Source organism: Salvelinus fontinalis, chromosome 3 (assembly GCF_029448725.1).
Source record: "Salvelinus fontinalis isolate EN_2023a chromosome 3, ASM2944872v1, whole genome shotgun sequence".
Classification (NCBI taxonomy): Eukaryota; Metazoa; Chordata; class Actinopteri; order Salmoniformes; family Salmonidae; genus Salvelinus; species Salvelinus fontinalis.
Genome location: NC_074667.1, coordinates 35,236,654 through 35,254,812, shown reverse-complemented (window position 1 = coordinate 35,254,812; position 18,159 = coordinate 35,236,654). Strand labels below are relative to the sequence as shown.

At 43.3% G+C, this 18,159-nt stretch overlaps 1 protein-coding gene across 1 annotated transcript in view; it reads right to left on the bottom strand.

Moving 5' to 3' along the window:
• Positions 1 to 353: 353 nt before the first annotated feature.
• The window catches only part of LOC129845916 (advillin-like), a 29,437-nt gene continuing 11,631 nt past the window's right edge, over positions 354 to 18,159 (bottom strand). Inside the window, exons 11-20 of the mRNA XM_055913861.1 lie at positions 11,643 to 11,743; positions 11,387 to 11,524; positions 11,099 to 11,257; positions 10,257 to 10,436; positions 9,909 to 10,060; positions 9,547 to 9,691; positions 9,221 to 9,409; positions 8,906 to 8,974; positions 1,234 to 1,344; positions 354 to 963 (exon numbers count right to left, since the gene is read on the bottom strand). Coding sequence (XP_055769836.1) covers positions 850 to 963; positions 1,234 to 1,344; positions 8,906 to 8,974; positions 9,221 to 9,409; positions 9,547 to 9,691; positions 9,909 to 10,060; positions 10,257 to 10,436; positions 11,099 to 11,257; positions 11,387 to 11,524; positions 11,643 to 11,743 — 1,358 coding nt within the window. The 3' untranslated portion in view covers positions 354 to 849. The remainder of the gene's footprint in view (positions 964 to 1,233; positions 1,345 to 8,905; positions 8,975 to 9,220; positions 9,410 to 9,546; positions 9,692 to 9,908; positions 10,061 to 10,256; positions 10,437 to 11,098; positions 11,258 to 11,386; positions 11,525 to 11,642; positions 11,744 to 18,159) is intronic.

Genomic DNA, 18,159 nt, shown 5'->3' with positions numbered 1-18,159 from the left:
CAACTACATGAAGGATTTAGTTGGAGTCATTGCAGCTAAGGGTGGCACAACCAGTTATTGATTGTAAGGGAGCAATTACTTTTCACACAGGGGCATTGAGTGTTGCAAAACTTTGTTTATGAAATACGTATGTAATTGTTGTGTTATTTGTTCACTCAGGTTCCCTTTATCTAATATTAGGTTCTGGTTGAGGATCTGATAACATTCAGTATAAAAAAATATGCAAAAGTAGAGAAAATCAGAAAGGGGGCAAATACCTTTTCACAGCACTGTACATTTCTGTTATACATTTATTGGGGGCATAAAATATATATTAAAAACAATTAAATCATACATATGAATGAGTGTTTGACTTTGACATTATTAACAACAATTTATTGAAGCTGGATGGGGGGGTGCACTCTCTAACTCAGGACTTGTGCACTACAAGATGAGATACACATAACATTTCCCCTTTTTTTATTTGTATATTAAGTCCCACCATACCATATTACATTCAACAAAACTACAGGAGATATGGTAGTAGTGTGTGGTCGGAACTCAGAAGAGTCAATAAAACAATCATTCAGAATACACATAGATTTTTTGATTAGGTTGATCGTATTCAACATGGACATCTATATACTTAATTGAGAGGCAGACATACAGTATATAGTACAATATAGAGACATCTTTTTTAAATGCACGATTAGGAACAGACAAGTGCAGGGTTTGTTTTGAGACCGACTGTCATTAGATTGAAATAATAAGACATCAATTCAAATTAATTTTGAACAAAGTACAATTAGTATGCTTGGCAAATTTAAACATCTGGAAATTGGTACAACATGATGAGAGATGAATTCCCCATTAAAATAAGCCTTTGCCTTTTTTAATGCTCAGCTGCTTCCATTGAGGCAGGCTGGCAAAGTGGTCTTTAGACATTCCAAATATGGCACTGAAGTCTGAGTCTGAGAGATGTTTCTGGAAGACAGAGGAAGGAGGAAAGAGAGGGAGACAGAGAGAGTGAGAAGGAGACCATTGTTATTTTTCAAGGCAACATTCAAGTGTAAAGAATATATTTGTCAAGACACTTTATTAAAACCAGCTATAATACACCGTAACTCATAGTAGTGTATGGAGGAATCTACTTTTCACACTTCAAAAACTACTTAACAATATTGCATCCGAGTGTATCAGTGTGGCAGTACTTTGAACACTAGTCACTTCATTATAGCAGCTCAGAACACCTACCTCCTTCTGGGTGGGGTCGACACCCTCAGGCAGCTCATTGGCTAGTTTGTTGATCAGGTCCTCTGGTGGGTAAGACTGGAAGCTCTTCCTGGTCTCAACACCATTCTGCCCCTGAGAGAAAATGATTCGATTCAGGTTTGTCTGCACAAAAATGTTAACACAACGGTTGTCGAGTCACTGCATAATAGTTGTGTGATCATTTTTCTTCATACAAGCTCTCTGTTGTAACCTATCACAAAACTAGCAGTTGTATCACAACCAAAATGGGTTGTAAATGTGTTGTACAACCTTACCCACTGTCCACAAATGTCAGTTCAACGCAGTGGGGAACCATGAGTTCACGTTGTATTTGTTTTTTGATGTATTTTATGAAATTGTATATGTAGAGCTCTCATGTAAAAGAGACACTGGTCTCAATGTATACATGTTTTTTATTACATTTCGTTTTGATTTCTATTTCATCTTTAGAATAATTTTTTATGATCTTCTGATTTCATTAATACTAAAGAGAAAACAATATCCAATCAGGATTTTATTTGGTGGTCCATCGGTAGAAAAATCTAGCTAGTCCAGCCAGCCATTGGCTAGGCCTTCAAAATCTGGACAGAAGTCCTCTGCCATTCAACCAAAGACAGGCTAAAACTGCTTCTCTAATAGAAATCCCTGATCACACTTGTAGGCAATGTCATGGCGACATTGGCTAGCAATGCTCGTGCTCCGAACTGCGCATGTGCAGCCATCAAATCAAAGGCACTCCTTCAATATAAAGTTATTTTTGATAAAATTGAAAACGTCTCAGTTTGCAATTTTCATTAGGTTGGAGCAATAACATGTTCAACTACTTAAGACATTGGCTCAAATCTAGGTTGTGCCTTTAGATTTCACTAAAATTAACAACTCAGGAAAAATGTTTAACTTCTTTCATTGACTTCTCTAACCCCAAACCCCAGCCTGGTCTGCTTGGTCTAGTTCACAAGCGTTCCCAGAAGTCTCGCAATGTTGTGCCTCTGGGTTCAGAAACTCTGTGGTTCAACTGTATCAGAGCAGAATTTTACCAAGAGATGAGTTCAGATTGGTCTGACATGTAGCATGCTTCTGTATATGATATGAGCTGCTCGGTATGTGTAGGTCATTCTTTCTAACGCATATTTTTTTAAAGATATCACAAAGAACTGTAAAAGTGTTGCAAATGCTTTCGACTTTCTGGAGGACGATCATACCTTGCTGACTCTCTGACTCTGAAAAATCAGACAATGAGGAAATACCTGATTTGGGTAAAAACATTTATTGAACCTGACATTGTAGAGTCTTCTGATGACAGTGATGGGGAAGAAACAGCGATCAACAGTTTTGTTGCCATGGAAGAAGTTGACCGAGTTTTGAAATCAGTGGAATGCCCGGTAAAAGCAGAGTATGATAGCTAATGGGATGGAGAAAATTCTGGCTTTTGATTGCAAATATGTAAAGGAAGTATAAAAGAGAATACAGAAGGCTGTTGTATAAAACACCTGTCTCCGGATTACATCTGCAAATTAAGGGCAACCATGGCATCCGTGACAGAGAGGGAGAAGCATTCATCCATGTATACGGATAAGAGTCTAGCTAGCTACATTTTCAGTTATTAAATATAATTTTGTCAGAAAGTTGTTTTAATTGCAAGTTAAAGCGTACTGTTAGATAGCTAGACTACGTCAGCTGGCTGGCTCGCTAGCTAACGTTACATGTACGATCTGTGTAGTAATATTATTCTTCTCAGAAAGCCATTTGCATTGCTAGTTATAGCCTAATGTTAGCTAGCTAGCTAACATTGAACCTAGTTGGTTAGCTACCTGCATATTCATGCATGGTAGTAACATTATGAGTTGGGATTATGGTTCATTGTTTAGCTAGCTAGCTAAACAAAAGACTCCACTATGCAAGTAACCATTTCAAGGTACCTTTTAAACCTTCTGTATTTTGTGCATGTGACAAATAAACATAGATTTTATTTGATATAGTGTTTGGGGGCAGCAGGTAGCCTAGTGGTTAGAGCGTTGGGCCAGTAACCAAAAGGTTACTGGATCGAATCCCAGAGCTGGCAAGGTAAAAATCTGTTGTTCTGCCCCTGAACAAGGCACTTAACCCACTGTTCCCTGGTAGGTCATCATTGTAAATAAGAATTTGCTCTTAACTGGCTCGCCTAGTTAAATAAAGGTTAAATCAAGAAGTACAATATTTTTTTAACAAAATTTACCAAAGACGGCAATGAGCTGCACCAAAGTAAAATTAGGATATAACGTTAGGCCAACGAGACAGTGTCCAAGTTCTACAGTAGAATGCCCTGCTTTTATTTTGCGACACTGTCACGATAGTCTTCTTGAATGACAGTGGACCAAGGCGCAGCGTATGCAAAATACATCTCTTTATTTTGTAAGAGAGGGAAAAACACAAAACAAACACTATACACAAACTAACCAAAACAACAAACGACCGTGAAGCTACAAACGCAAGTGCACACACAAACTACTTACGTTCAACATAGACAATTCCCCACAAACAGCTAAAGCCTATGGTTGCCTTAAATATGGCTCCAAATCAGAGACAACAATAACCAGCTGTCTCTAATTGAGACCCAATTCAGGCAACCATAGACTTTCCTAGATACCTACACTCAACCATAGACACAGCTAGACTTCTATACTAAACATAAACCCAACTACTCTAATAAACCCCCTAAACCTTACAACCACCCTAGACACTACAAAAAACACATACATTCCCCATGTCACACCCTGACCTAACTAAAATAATTAAGAAAACAAAGAATACTAAGGCCAGGGCGTGACAGACACTCACATCCGTAAGCTATTTCTTAACTGTAATAATTACAAAAGAATTGCTAAAATTAAGACGTTGTCAGCCATGATATGGTCATTATTTGAACTGGCTGGCCAGCTAAGTTAACGTTAGCTAGCTAACAAACTAGAAATGCACCAAAACATTGTTTAGAAAGTTGCTTTTAGTTGCCTGGTTTGCTAGATTGGCACATACTGAATTCATTTTTAAACGGATGGGTTTATTGGTGTTAAAATACACTAGTTATGCTGTTTTGGACCACCAGGCTGCTGATGTCATGCAGCCTGTCATTTTTGTGTTTATACTTTTTCATAACAACAACGGCAAGTTTGATGTCAGACGACAATAGAATGTTCATGATGTCACTGCGAAAACTGTCTACTAGTATAAATCAGCCTTTAGACTTAAAATCTTTGATTGTTTAGTACACTACCGTACTCAGTCTGTTTAGCACATGGCCTCACATGTGAATCCTTAAAGATATGGGAGGGGCAAAGGCTTAAGAGGGTGTGAATGTTGATGAATGGGTGTAGGCAAAGAAGAGCTCTCCAGTAGGTGTATCAAAACATTCAAGGGACATTGTTTCAAAAGTGGGGTTACAAGTTCATTCACTTTTGAAGCAGAATTACTTTCTCATTGTTCCTCAACTGTAGTGTATGATATACCAGTTTCTAGCTCTGAGTCTCTACTTTTATCCAATGTAAAAAAACACAATTTAAAATGTTGCGACATAAGACCGAATCAAGCCGGTCGGTCCCCAATGGGGTCACGGGAGAATTTCCAAAATCCTGAAGAAAAAATATATACAGTACCAGTCCAAAGTTTGAACACACCAACTCATTCAAGGGTTTTTCTTTATTTTTACTATTTCTACATTGTATAATAATAGTGAAGACATCAAAACTATGAAATAACACATGGAATCATGTAGTAACCAAAAAACTGTTAAACAAATCGAAATATATTTTATATTTGCGATTCTTCAAAGTAGCCACCCTTTGCCTTGATGACAGTTTTGCACACTCTTGGCATTCTTTCAATCAGCTTCATGAGGTAGACACCTGGAATGCATTTCAATTAACAGGTGTGCCTTGTTAAAAGTATATTTGTGGCATTTATTTCCTTCTTATTGCGTTTGAGCCAATCAGTTGAGTTGTGACAAGGTAGGGGTGGCATACAGAAGATTGCCTTATTTGGTAAAAGACCAAGTCCATATTATGGCAAGAACAGCTCAAATAAGCAAAGAGAAACAACAGTCCATCATTACTTTAAGACATGAAGGTCAGTCAATGTGAAAAATTTCTAGAACTTTGAAAGTTCCTTTAAGTGCAGTCACAAAAACCATTAAGCACTATGATGAAACGGGCTCTCGTGAGGACCTCCACAGGAAAGGAAAACCAAGAGTTACCTCTGCTGCAGAGGATAAGTTCGTTAGAGTGACCAGCCTCAGAAATCGGCAATTAACTACCCCTCAGATTGCAGCCAAAATAAATGCTTCACAAGTTCAAGTAACAGAAAAATCTCAACATCAACTGTTCAGAGGAAACTGCATGAATCAGGCCTTCATGGTCGAATTGCTGCAAAGAAACCACTACTAAAGGACACCAATAAGAAGAAGAGAATTGCTTGGCCCAAGAAACACGAGCAATGGACATTAGACCAGTGGAAATCTGTCCTTTGGTCTGATTTTAGATTTTTGGTTCCAACCACCGTGTTTTGTGAGACACAGAGTAGGTGAACGGATTATCTCCGCATGTGTGGTTCACACCGTGAAGCATGGAGGAGGAGGTGTGATGGTACTTTGCTGGTGACACTGTCAGTGATTTATTTAGCATTCAAGGCACACTTAACCAGCATGGCTACAACAGCATTCTGCAGCGGTACACCATCCCATCTGGTTTGCGCTTAGTGGGACTATCATTTGTTTTTCAACAGGACAATGACCCAAAACGTACCTCCAGGCTGTGTAAGGGATATTTGACCAAGAAGGAGAGTGATGGAGTGCTGCATCAGATGGCCTGGCCTCCACAATCACCCGAACTCAACCCAATTGAGATGTTTTGGGATAAGTTGGACCGCAGAGTGAAGGAAAGGCAGCCAACAAGTGCTCAGGATATGTGAGAACTCCTTCAAAACTGTTGGAAAAGCATTCCAGGTGAAGCTGGTTGAGAGAATGCCAAGACCGTGCAAAGCTGTCATCAAAGCAAAGGGATTTTGGGGGGGGTGTATCATTTGATTTAGACAACATGCCTACCACTTGTTGAAAGATGCTAAATATTTTTTATTGTGAAACAAGACAATAAAACTGAAAACTTGAGCCTTCATAAATATTCACCAACCCCCCCCCCCCCCTCTCTTGGGGTATGTCTCTATAAGCTTGGCACATCTAGCCACTGGGATTTTTGCCCATTCTTCAAGGCAAAACTGCTCCAGCTCCTTCAAGTTGGATGAGTTCCGCTGGTGTACAGCAATTTTTAAGTCATACCACAGATTCTCAATTGGATTGAACTATGGGCTCTGACTAGGCCATTCCAAGACATTTAAATGTTTCCCCTTAAACCACTTGAGTGTTGCTTTAGCAGTATGTTTAGGGTTATTGTCCTGCTGGAAAGTGAACCTCTGTCCCAGTCTCAAATCTCTGGAAGACTGAAACAGGTTTCCCTCAAGAATTTCCCTGTATTTATCACCACCCAGCATTCCTTCAATTCTGACCAGTTTCACAGTCCCTGCTGATGAAAAACATTCCCACAGCATGATGCTGCCACCACCTTGCTTCACTGTGGGGATGGTGTTCTCGGGGTGATGAGAGGAGTTCCTTCAGGGTTATCTTTGGTCTCTTTGTTGCCTCTCTGGTTAATGCCCTCCTTGCCTGGTCCGTGAGTTTTGGTGTGTGGCCCTCTCTTGGCAGGTTTGTTGTGGTGCCATATTCGTTAAAAAAAATTATAATGGATTGAATGGTGCTCCGTGGGATGTTTGAAAGTTTCTGATATTTTTTTATAACTCAACCCTGATCTGTTCTTCTCCACAACTTTGTCCCTGACCTGTTTGGAGAGCTCCTTGGTCTTCATGGTGCCGCTTGCTTGGTGGTGCCCCTTTGCTTAGTGTGGCTTCTTCCTTGCTGAACGGCCTTTCAGGTTATGTCGATATAGGACTCGTTTTACTGTGGATATAGTGGATATACTTTTGTACCTGTTTCCTCCAGCATCTTCACAAGGTCATTTGCTGTTGTTCCCATGGTGTTTATACTTGCATACTATTGTTTGTACAGATGAACATGGTACCTTCAGGCATTTGGAAATTGCTCCCAAGGATGAACCATACTTGTGGAGGTCTACCATTTTTTTTCTGAGGTCTTGGATGATTTCTTTTGATTTTCCCATGATGTCAAGTAAAGAGGCACTGAGTTTGAAGGTAGACCTTGAAATACATCCACTCAAAGGAAATACCCTGCCGTCTCTCCCTGAGAGATTATGTGCGCACTGTCGACCACGCCCGTAACTTTGAGAAGCTCCAACGCCACGTTCATCAAGCACACCAATCTCATTAGTGGTGGGACATTATGTCAGATTAATTTGCAATTGACTTTCATAGCCCCACATTAAAAGTATATGATGGTGAGTTGAGAAGACAATCAGAAATACTGTTATAATGTTTTTCAATTGACTGCCATAGCCCTAATTAAAAAAGTAAATATTGGCTGGTAATTACATACTTTTCTTCACATGGTTGGGGTCGCGATAATTTGGGGTCGTGGGCCCAAAAAGTTTGGGAACGCCTGGGTCAGTGTGATGAACGTGATCAAATATATTTGCAATGGGAAGTAATATCTGGTTTGTTAATTTCATTTTGGAAATTAAATGGTTGTGAATTTGCATTGTTATGATTTCATGGGGCCTGCTGGAGTGAATGGGCTGCTTATTCTTTAACATTATTTGATGCTATGTGTGACTATTGTCTATCAGCTGTGTCTATGTGTTTGACCAAAACTGTCTCTCCTTCAGCGCCATGGAGTGCAGAGGTATTACAGTAGCTGTCCTTTCAGCACCATGAGCCAGTCATCTTTGATGTGACACTGTTGTTGTCGCTATTGGTGATAGTGTGATAGTGGTGCTAGGTTACTATTGGTTGTATAAACAGTGTGTTTTTTGTTTTGCTGGTCGCATTATTTTATGCTATGTGTCGTATGTTGTGTCCATACTGGGTTTCAGCTCTGTGTGTGCAGCAGCCCAAAACGCAGCCAGGCCTATTTTATTCATTCATAATGTCATCAAAAATAATCGCTCCTCTGGTCTGACTACAGAACATATAACGTTGGGCGCATTAAGTGATGTTATGTTTTCTGTTATTTTCTTTGATACAATGTATTGGAATATTTTTGGTCCTTCTGAAGGCTTAGGTCCTATAGTCACGGTTCGCCACTGGTTCAATGTCTAGTTTTGATTTACATTTGGTTGAGTTGTCAACTAACGTGAATTCAATGTGAAATCAACAAAACATTTCACAATTTCATTGGATTTACTGTAGGTTAAAAGTTTGGTGAAAAATGTACGAAATGTTGATGACATTTTGCAAATCCAATGAGTTTTCCACATTGATTCAACACCATCACATTGCGTTTTTTTGTTGAACTGATGTGGGAACAACGTTGATTCAACCAGCTTTTGCCCAGTGGGAAGTGTGTATGGGGCCAATAAAATTGATGTAACCGTGAGTCTATTGGGTTGAGTTCACAGCAAGGTTAGGTAAATTGATTTTCTGGATCCAGCTCATCATTGTCTCAATCCCACTCGTTATACCAAGTTTTAGTGAGTGCATAGATAAATACAATTGTGCTTACATTTGTGATCCTTACGAGGGATGTCACCTCACCCAACTCTTTCTTCAGCTCTTCGTACGTTTTCCCACCCTAACACAAAACATGTGTGTACAGTATTATTGATGGAATATATTAACTTAAACAGTTGTGTACACTATTTGACACACACACACACACACACACACACACACACACACACACACACACACACACACACACACACACACACACACACACACACACACACACACACACACACACACACACACACACACCAAGAGTTAAACTGTAAGAGAAGGAGTTAAACTGTAAGAGAAGGAGATCATTTGCACTCACACTCCATTTGGAGGGGTCCCAAGCGGTGAACCAGCCGGTGAAGGTGGGGGGTTCATACCGCTGCTTGATGAGGAGGATAGGGGTGTCAGGGTCCCGGGAACCTGGGTGGGTACGCAGGTACTCCTGACTGGTGACCACCACTTCCTTCCTCTCCACCTCATTGGCCTCGTTCCCCACCCAGAGGAAGACCTGGATGCAACATCAAGTATCTGATGACGGCCCACAAATGGGTGCTTGGCAGTGGTCTAATAGTATTATAGTCTAATGTTTGGACCTACACACTGAAGAAGGCTGTTAAGATTACATTTTAACAATACACACTGTACCTGGTCCCACGTGTCTAGAAGCATGACATCATCCTCGCTGAGGTCATCCTGGGTGAACTGGGTCACCTCGGTAACGATGAAACGGCCAGTCTTATTGGAGCATTCAAAGAGACGCGGCTGATGATCCAGAACAGACTGCTGTAGTCTTTCACACACAAGACACACACAGAGAACACATACAACTTTATATACATCACACTGTTTACCTAAAATTCATAATATCTAGCACAGTGAATCACAATTGTACTTGGTTAAGGACACAATCGCTTTACTAACTTCGTACAGCTGCTCCCATTGACATTTTATTAGATAATATTATATTGGTTGAAATACAGATTATGGCAAGGCAACTTGTGTATTACCTCTTGTTGTTGGCATAAGGGGCCTTCCCTCCAAGTAAATTCCAGAATTCAATGTGCTCCTGACCCTCTGCCATGATCTCTTCAGCAGTCGAATGCTGTCCAATCACAGAGCTGACCTCCTTAGCCATGGCCCTCTCATCCCCACTTGATCCCTGGCCAATCAGAGAGAGACTATTAGACAGAATGTTGTACCATCTCTATATCTCTGTGTCTGTGTCCCAAAAGGCAACCTATTCCTACTTATTTTGACCATTTAACCCTGGTCATTTGGCACACGCACAGTATCTCTAAGCTGCTATATCTGTAGTATCCACAACTTCATATACCTAATTCCCCTCCCAACAGTACCTTGCCACACCACAGGTGAATCCCTGACTGGCTCCTCAGCAGAAAGACATCGTTGGAGTTGAGCGAGGCTGCCAGGGCAGGCACCTCGATGGCTTTGGTGTTGGAGGCGTCAGAACCGTGGACCTGGAACAATCTGACGGGTGGCTCTGGGTCGGACACGCCTTTTCTGGAGGTACCGCCCTGAAGAACAGAAGATGAGGAAAGCAGGTGTCACACCCTGATCTGTTTCACCTGTCTTTGTGCTTGTCTTCCCCCCCTCCAGGTGTCGCCAATCTTCCCCATTATCCCCAGTGTATATATACCTGTGTTCTCTGTTTGTCTGTTGCCAGTTCGTTTTGTTTTGTGAAACCTACCAGTGTTTCCCCCCTTGCTCATGTCTGTTCTAGTTCCTGTTTTCTAGTTTTTCCCAGTTTTGACTTTTCTGCCTGTCCTGACCCTGAGCATGCCTGCCTTTCTGTACCTTGCCACAGAACACTGGATTATTGACCCCTGGCTGCTCTGACCCTGAGACTGCATGCTGTTTTGGACATTTTGAACACTATCTGGATTAATGACGTCTGCCTGCCGTTGACCTGTCTTTTTGCCTGCCCATGTATTAGTAATAAACGTTTTTTACTTTGACACTGTCTGCATCTGGGTCTTACCCTAAAATGTGATAGCAAGTCAGGTTCGATTTAAATGTACAGTGTGTGGTAATAAATTACTTCATGGTTAGAAATCCTATATCAACCTATAATCATGGTTAAACCAAAGACAATCCATTGCTATCAGATAATGACAACCAGTTTCACAATATTTACATTTTATCATTGTACCATTAAATCAAAACTAAATTGTCTCACCTCAAAGATAACCATTTTACCCTTGAACATGGCCATAAAGTGTCTGGGTTCCTTGCCCATGGTGATCCTCACTTGTACAGGCTGGTTGTCATACTTTTGATCCAGGGCCACGGCCTGGAAGGCAGACGCTGCTATCTCATCCTGAGAGGCATGGCGCCCCTAAAACAAAATATTTATTTATAAAATGATGAGGCATTTAGCGCTAAAGGTATGCCATTTTGTTGCCATGTTATTACAAATAAAAAGATTCAACTTTATGCATTCTACAATGGCAGTGAGCTCCCTTACTTGCCACATGTAGAGGAGGTAGTTTAGCTTGCTGTGGACCTCATAAGTGTAGAGCACCAGGTAGCAGTCTCCTCCATAGAAGAAGCCATGCCACTGGGGTTCCACTGGGACCAACTCCAGGTCCTCGATACGCCACACCTGCACGTGTCACAGAGAGTGTTACAAATGTCCACAAGTAACAAACGGTGAGTAGAATGACGGCGAGATATCTTGGAACAAATTACATAAATCAGAGTTAATGTTTTGGTGAGTTTACCTCCACCTGACCAGTGCCATCGTCCACCATGCGCTCCTGTGCCGCTACTTCTGGCATCACATGCATCCGTGTGGCATCAAACTTCTCCTGAGTCACAATGGCTAAGGTGTATATGTAGGTAAGACAGTGTAGAATCACAAAAGAAAGACAAGGTGAGGAATTAGATACTAAAGTTAGTATTTGCCAAGCACTCACATCTCAGTCATACATCAAAAAGGAAGAAAGGTACACTCAGAAAAAAGGGTTCCAAAGGGGTTCTTTGCAGAGGGATAGGGGTATACTGAAAACCATTTCATCTGAAGAACCCGTTTTTTGAAGACAAGGGTTCTTTGTAAGGCAAAGGGTTCTACCAAGAACCTTTTCATCTTAAGAACCATTGTTGGAAGAAAGGGTTCTTGATAATTCTTTGGAAGGGCAAGAAGGATTCTTTGGAAGGCAAGAACGTTATAAATTAAACCCTTCTGAATCCGAATTAACGTTTTTTTTCTTCTTTTAAATAGTGCCGTGACCATGAAGGTTTACCTCAGTGCATAAACTTTAACCCTCTACAGTTGAAAAAGACTGAAACAGAGAAGTGAAAGTGATCGTGTGAAATTATGAAGTGAGTGGACAGAGAAATACAGCTTCATTCTATCCAATCAGAGCAGTAGGGTCCTATAGCTAGTCATTCTCTTTACAGACATGCAAACTAGCCAGTTGAGTTATTTAGACCAGTAGCACCTCACTTGACTGACTGACATGAGAAAGAGGCGTGCTGGCACCCGAAAAGTAATTTCTTTTAGATCACGGATAATTACAAAAATATATATAATCGTATCCAGTAAATTGCCCATATCCGTTTAATATACTTGTTTTGTCCAACTACTCTGCAAACCTCTAACTTATTGCACCAATTACTGAGATGGTTGTTTCAGTTTACATCGTTTAAGTAGTCTATATTATCAATCTCTCCTACCCTGGCAGTCATTCTGAATGCAAGTCGTGGGTGATTAAAAGTTCCAATTGTTGGATATCCTACCTTTTGCTGGATTCCGATAGGAATTACACATCAATTTGCACACCTGCATAAGGTGACTTGCAGGCCTGATGTGGCCTGTAAACCAGGTGTTTTCTAAAACCACTGTGTTGAGGTATAACTAGTCCCTCAAAGAAAGGCCTTATGATATGTCTCACTGGGCACACCACGTAATTTCAACGTGGAAATTTGGATAATGTTTGGTTGAGACGTTGATCAGTGAGATTTCAACCTTTATTCACCCACTCAAAAAGACAGCCAGAAGTTGGTTGAATTCCCAATGTGTTATCACTATGCGTCAACAATCTAAAAGCACAACCAAATTACAATGGAAATTTCTGGTTTAGTTGTCATCTACATGTGTAATCACTGTGCTTTAAAAGCACAACACAGTTAAAATGGGAGTACATTCTCAGATATTTTGTATTTATACAACAACGTTATGTGTTATCACTGTGCTTCATCTAATAGAACAACCAACCAAATGACCTAAATTGCAGTTGAAATTTCATTAAAAGTTCATAGTGAGAGTGATCAATGCTGTTTGAGATTCATACGCAGATTATTATAGCAATTTTGATGACCTCCACAGACCTTTGACCTTTGCATGCACGCTTTCTATGATTATATAAGAAGACATTTATAGTTATATTAGGCTAACCTCAAAATGTGGCCATAGATGTGTTACTTTAAGGTTGAATAAATAATGTTACATTAGTTTAAGATAGCCTAAACTTTAGGCTTTTTACTGTATTACAAAAGTAATATTGAATTGTGTTTGGCTGTGTCACGCCTACTCCCGTTGTCCCGCTCCAGTGATCGACGGAAGCAGCCGAAAATCCAAACATCTCCCTGAATGTCGTTGAATAGGAACACCTAATCGGGCACCACCACGACCAACTGGCGCAACTGGGCACGGCTATGGATGAGGTCTTCTGCGTTCTCCAACGCCTTGACATCACCCGAGGGGCGTCATCTACAACTAGCCAGTCCCCCAGCCCATCCAGCAGTCCGCCCAGGTCAGCGATACCCGGTTGTCCCTCCCGGACAAATATGACGGGACTCCATCTAAATGCTGTGGCTTCCTACTCCAGTGCTCCCTCTATTTCTTCCATCAGAGGGGAGACCCTACCACTGAGAGGTCCGAGGTTGCCATTTAATTTCCCTGCTGACCGGACGGGCGTTGGAGTGGGCCACGGACATCTGGGAGAGAGAAGAGGAGCATCTGGGTTCCAATGAGAGGTTCATGGCTCTGTTCAGGATGGTCATCGATCTTCCACCGGAGGGCGGAGAGGGAGGTGAGTGCCTACTCCAACTCCAGGAGGGTGCCCAGACCGCTGCGGAGTATGCACTCACCTTCCGGGAACATGGCAGCCTCCAGTGGATTAAATGAGCCGGCGCTCCGCACCCTATTCAGAAGAGGAGAGCTCCAGACGGAGCTGGCGTGTCGAAATGACAACCACTCCTTGGACGCACTCACCGCGATGGCCATCCATCTGGACAACCTTCCTCGCAAGTGTGGGGACCCACATTGCCTCTCGCTCTCCTCTTTTGGCCGTCCTGAGACAGAGCCTGAACCCATAGAGGTAGGGTCCACAAACCTCCAGGCAGCAGAGCTGGAGCACTGTCCCTATTGCGGTCAGGAGGGGCACCAGCTTTAACAGTGTCCGGTGCGTCCCATCCAGGGATCCACGAGGGCAGTGGAACAGCCCCGTGATCATCCGTCTCCTCGGGTAGGCATGAGTATTCCATCATCATCACTTTCCACCAAACACTTTCTGGTTTCAATTTCACTGGCTGGCCGTCCCTCATGTATTGTTCTAGCAAACTCTGGTGCCACGGGGAATTTCATTGACAAGGCCCTTGCCTCCTCCCTGAACATCACCTCATACCCACTCTCCTCTCATTTTTCAGTTCAAGCCCTGGATAGTCGACCACTTGGATCCGGGACAATCACACACATCACAGCACCACTCACCATCACCATAGGACCCCTGCACCACAAAAGCCTTCCCTTCGTCATCATTGAGGCACCCGTACACAAAGTCATCCTCGGCCTCTGTGGCTTCAACTTCACGACCCCACCATCTCCTGGTCGCGGATGGAGATCACTGCCTGGGCACCCAGATGTCGGAATACCTGCTTCCCTTATCCTGTGGTTCCAGGTCAACATCCCAGAGGCTTACCGGGATCTCCAGGACCAGCACCACCTGTCTCTCTCCGCGTCGTCCCTGGGACTGTGCCATCAACCTGCTAGCAGATACTGTGCCTCTGCGCAGCCGCCTCCACCCCCTGTCAATGGCTGAAACCAAGGCTATGGAGGAATACATCCAGGAGACTCTCCGACAGGGTTTCATCCACCCCCAAACAGTTCCACAGGGCCTGTTTTTTTACTAAACTGGACCTGCGAAGTGCCTACAATCTGATCTGCATCCGGGTGGGGCATGAATGGAAAACGGCCTTGAGCACGATGTCTGGGCACTATAAGTACTTGGTGATGCCTTATGGATTAGCCAATTCTCCATCGTTGTTCCAGGCATTCGTGAACGAGGTGTTCTGGGACGACCTCCTGGAGAACCATCTGTACGTCAAAGCAGAGAAGTGCCAGTTCCCTCAGGCCGCTGTCTCATTCTTGGGATACCGGAGCAGCCCACAGGGAGTAGTTATGGATAGAAGGAAGGTTGAGGCAGTCAGGTAATGGCCAGTCCCAACCACCATAAAGGAATTACAATGGACTACGGCCGCTTCATTATGAACCTCAGCTCCATCGCCTCTCCTCTCACCTCTCCCCTCAAGTGTGGCCCCCTGTAAGTTGGTGTGGAGTCCTGCAGCCGATGAGGCCTTCCACCTACTGAAGGGGCATTTCACCTCCGCCCCGTTTCTGAAACACCCAAATCCTACGCTGCCCTTCGTGGTGGAGTTGACGCCTCAGAAGTGGGTGTGTGGGCTGTCCAGTCACAACGCCTAGGTAACCCACAAAAATGTTACTACTACAAGAGTGCGTACTACTAAAAAAAACTGTCTCCTGCAGAGAGGAACTATGACATCAGCGACCGGGAGCTCCTGGCGGTGAAGCTGGCACTAGAGGAGTGGAAACACTGGCTGGAGTGCGCCAAGGACTCATTTCTTATCCTCAAAGACCATCGGAACCGGAAGTACCACCAAAGCTGATGCACTGATTCCGTCTCCACGATTCGGGACAGGTTCCTGTCCAGAGTGCGCCCATTATTCCGCCCTCCCGTATCGTTGCCCCATGCTTTGGGACATAGACGTGGACATCCGCCAGGCTCTGAAGAGGGAACCAGCGCCTGCTACTGTTGACCAGGGCGCACACATCCATTGCCGCTAGACACCCAGGTATCACCCGTATCATTCAAGTATTGATGGCCCATTTTGGCACAGGACGTTGCCCGCTACGCAACTCCTACGCCGTATTTTCCCAAACCAAATCTGCCCGGCACGCTTCAGCAGGGTAACTCCTTGCCTACCAGTGCCTCAGCCGCCTTGGTTGATCTCATCTGTCCATTGATTTCATCACTGATCTCCCCTCTTCAGATGATTTCACTACTATTATGGTTATTGAAGACAGATTCTCTAAATCCTGCTGATTTATCCCTCTCTCTAGTCTCCAGGTCGCTGAGGCACTGTCGCAGCAGGTCTTCCGACACTATAGCCTACAGAGGACATCGTCTCCGACCGTGGCCCCCAATTCACGTCACAGGTATGGAAAGCCTTCATGGAGAAGCTGGGGTTCACAGTCAGCCTCACTTCCGGGTACAGGCCTCAGTCCAATGGGCAGGTGAAGAGGATGACCCAGGAGCTGGGGAAGTTCCTAGGGGGTCACTGCCATGACCAGAAGGGGGAGTGGGCCCGGTTCCTTCCTGAGCAGATTACGCCCAGAATTCACTGCATCACTCCTCCACCGGACTGACCCCCTTCCAGTGTGTCCTGGGAAATCAGCCAGCCCTGGCTCCGTGGACACCAAGGCAGAACGAAGCTCCTGCGGTGGACGAGTGGTTCAGGCGCGCAGAGGAGGTTTGGAACAATGCCCACGTGAGACTCCAAATCAAATCAAATCAAATGTATTTGCCACATACACATGGTTAGCAGATGTTAATACAAGTGTAGTGAAATGCTTGTGCTTCTAGTTCCGACCATGCAGTAATATCTAACAAGTAATATAACCTAACAATTCCACAACAACTACCTTATACACACAAGTGTAAAGGAATGAATACGAATATGTACATAAAAATATATAAATGAGTAATGGCCGAACGGCATAGGCAAAGTGCAGTAGATGGTATAGAGTACCGTATATACAGTGGGGCAAAAAAGTATTTAGTCAGCCACCAATTGTGCATGTTCTCCCACTTAAAAAGATGAGAGAGGCCTGTAATTTATCATAGCTACACTTCAACTATGACAGACAAAATGAGAAAAAAAATCCAGAAAATCACATTGTAGGATTTTTAATGAATTTATTTGCAAATTATAGTGGAAAATAAGTATTTGGTCAATAACAAAAGTTTATCTCAATACTTTGTTATATACCCTTTGTTGGCAATGACAGATGTCAAACTTTTCTGTAAGTCTTCACAAGGTTTTCACACACTGTTGCTGGTATTTTGGCCCATTCCTCCATGCAGATCTCCTCTAGAGCAGTGATGTTTTGGGGCTGTTGCTGGGCAACACGGACTTTCAACTCCCTCCAAAGATTTTCTATGGGGTTGAGATCTGGAGACTGGCTAGGCCACTCCAGGACCTTGAAATGCTTCTTACGAAGCCACTCCTTCGTTGCCCGGGCGGTGTGTTTGGGATCATTGTCATGCTGAAAGACCTGCGGAGGAGGTCTTCACTCAAAATCTCACGATACATGGCCCCATTCATTCAGTTGAGTTTTTACCAAAAAGTTCTATTTTGGTTTCATCTGACCATATGACATTCTCCCAATCTTCTTTTGGATCATCCAAATGCTCTCTAGCAAACTTCAGACGGGCCTGGGCATGTACTGGCTTAAGCAGGGGGACACGTCTGACACTGCAGGATTTGAGCCCCTGGCGGCGTAGTGTGTTACTGATGGTAGGCTTTGTTACTTTGGTCCCAGCTCTCTGCAGGTCATTCACTAGGTCCCCCCGTGTGGTTCCGGGATTTTTGCTCACCGTTCTTGTGATCATTTTGACCCCACGGGGTGAGATCTTGTGTGGAGCCCCAGATCGAGGGAGATTATCAGTGGTCTTGTATGTCTTCCATTTCCTAATAATTGCTCCCACAGTTGATTTCTTCAAACCAAGCTGCTTACCTATTGCAGATTCAGTCTTCCCAGCCTGGTGCAGGTCTACAATTTTGTTTCTGGTGTCCTTTGACAGCTCTTTGGTCTTGGCCATAGTGGAGTTTGGAGTGTGACTGTTTGAGGTTGTGGACAGGTGTCTTTTATACTGATAACAAGTTCAAACAGGTGTCATTAATACAGGTAACGAGTGGAGGACAGAGGAGCCTCTT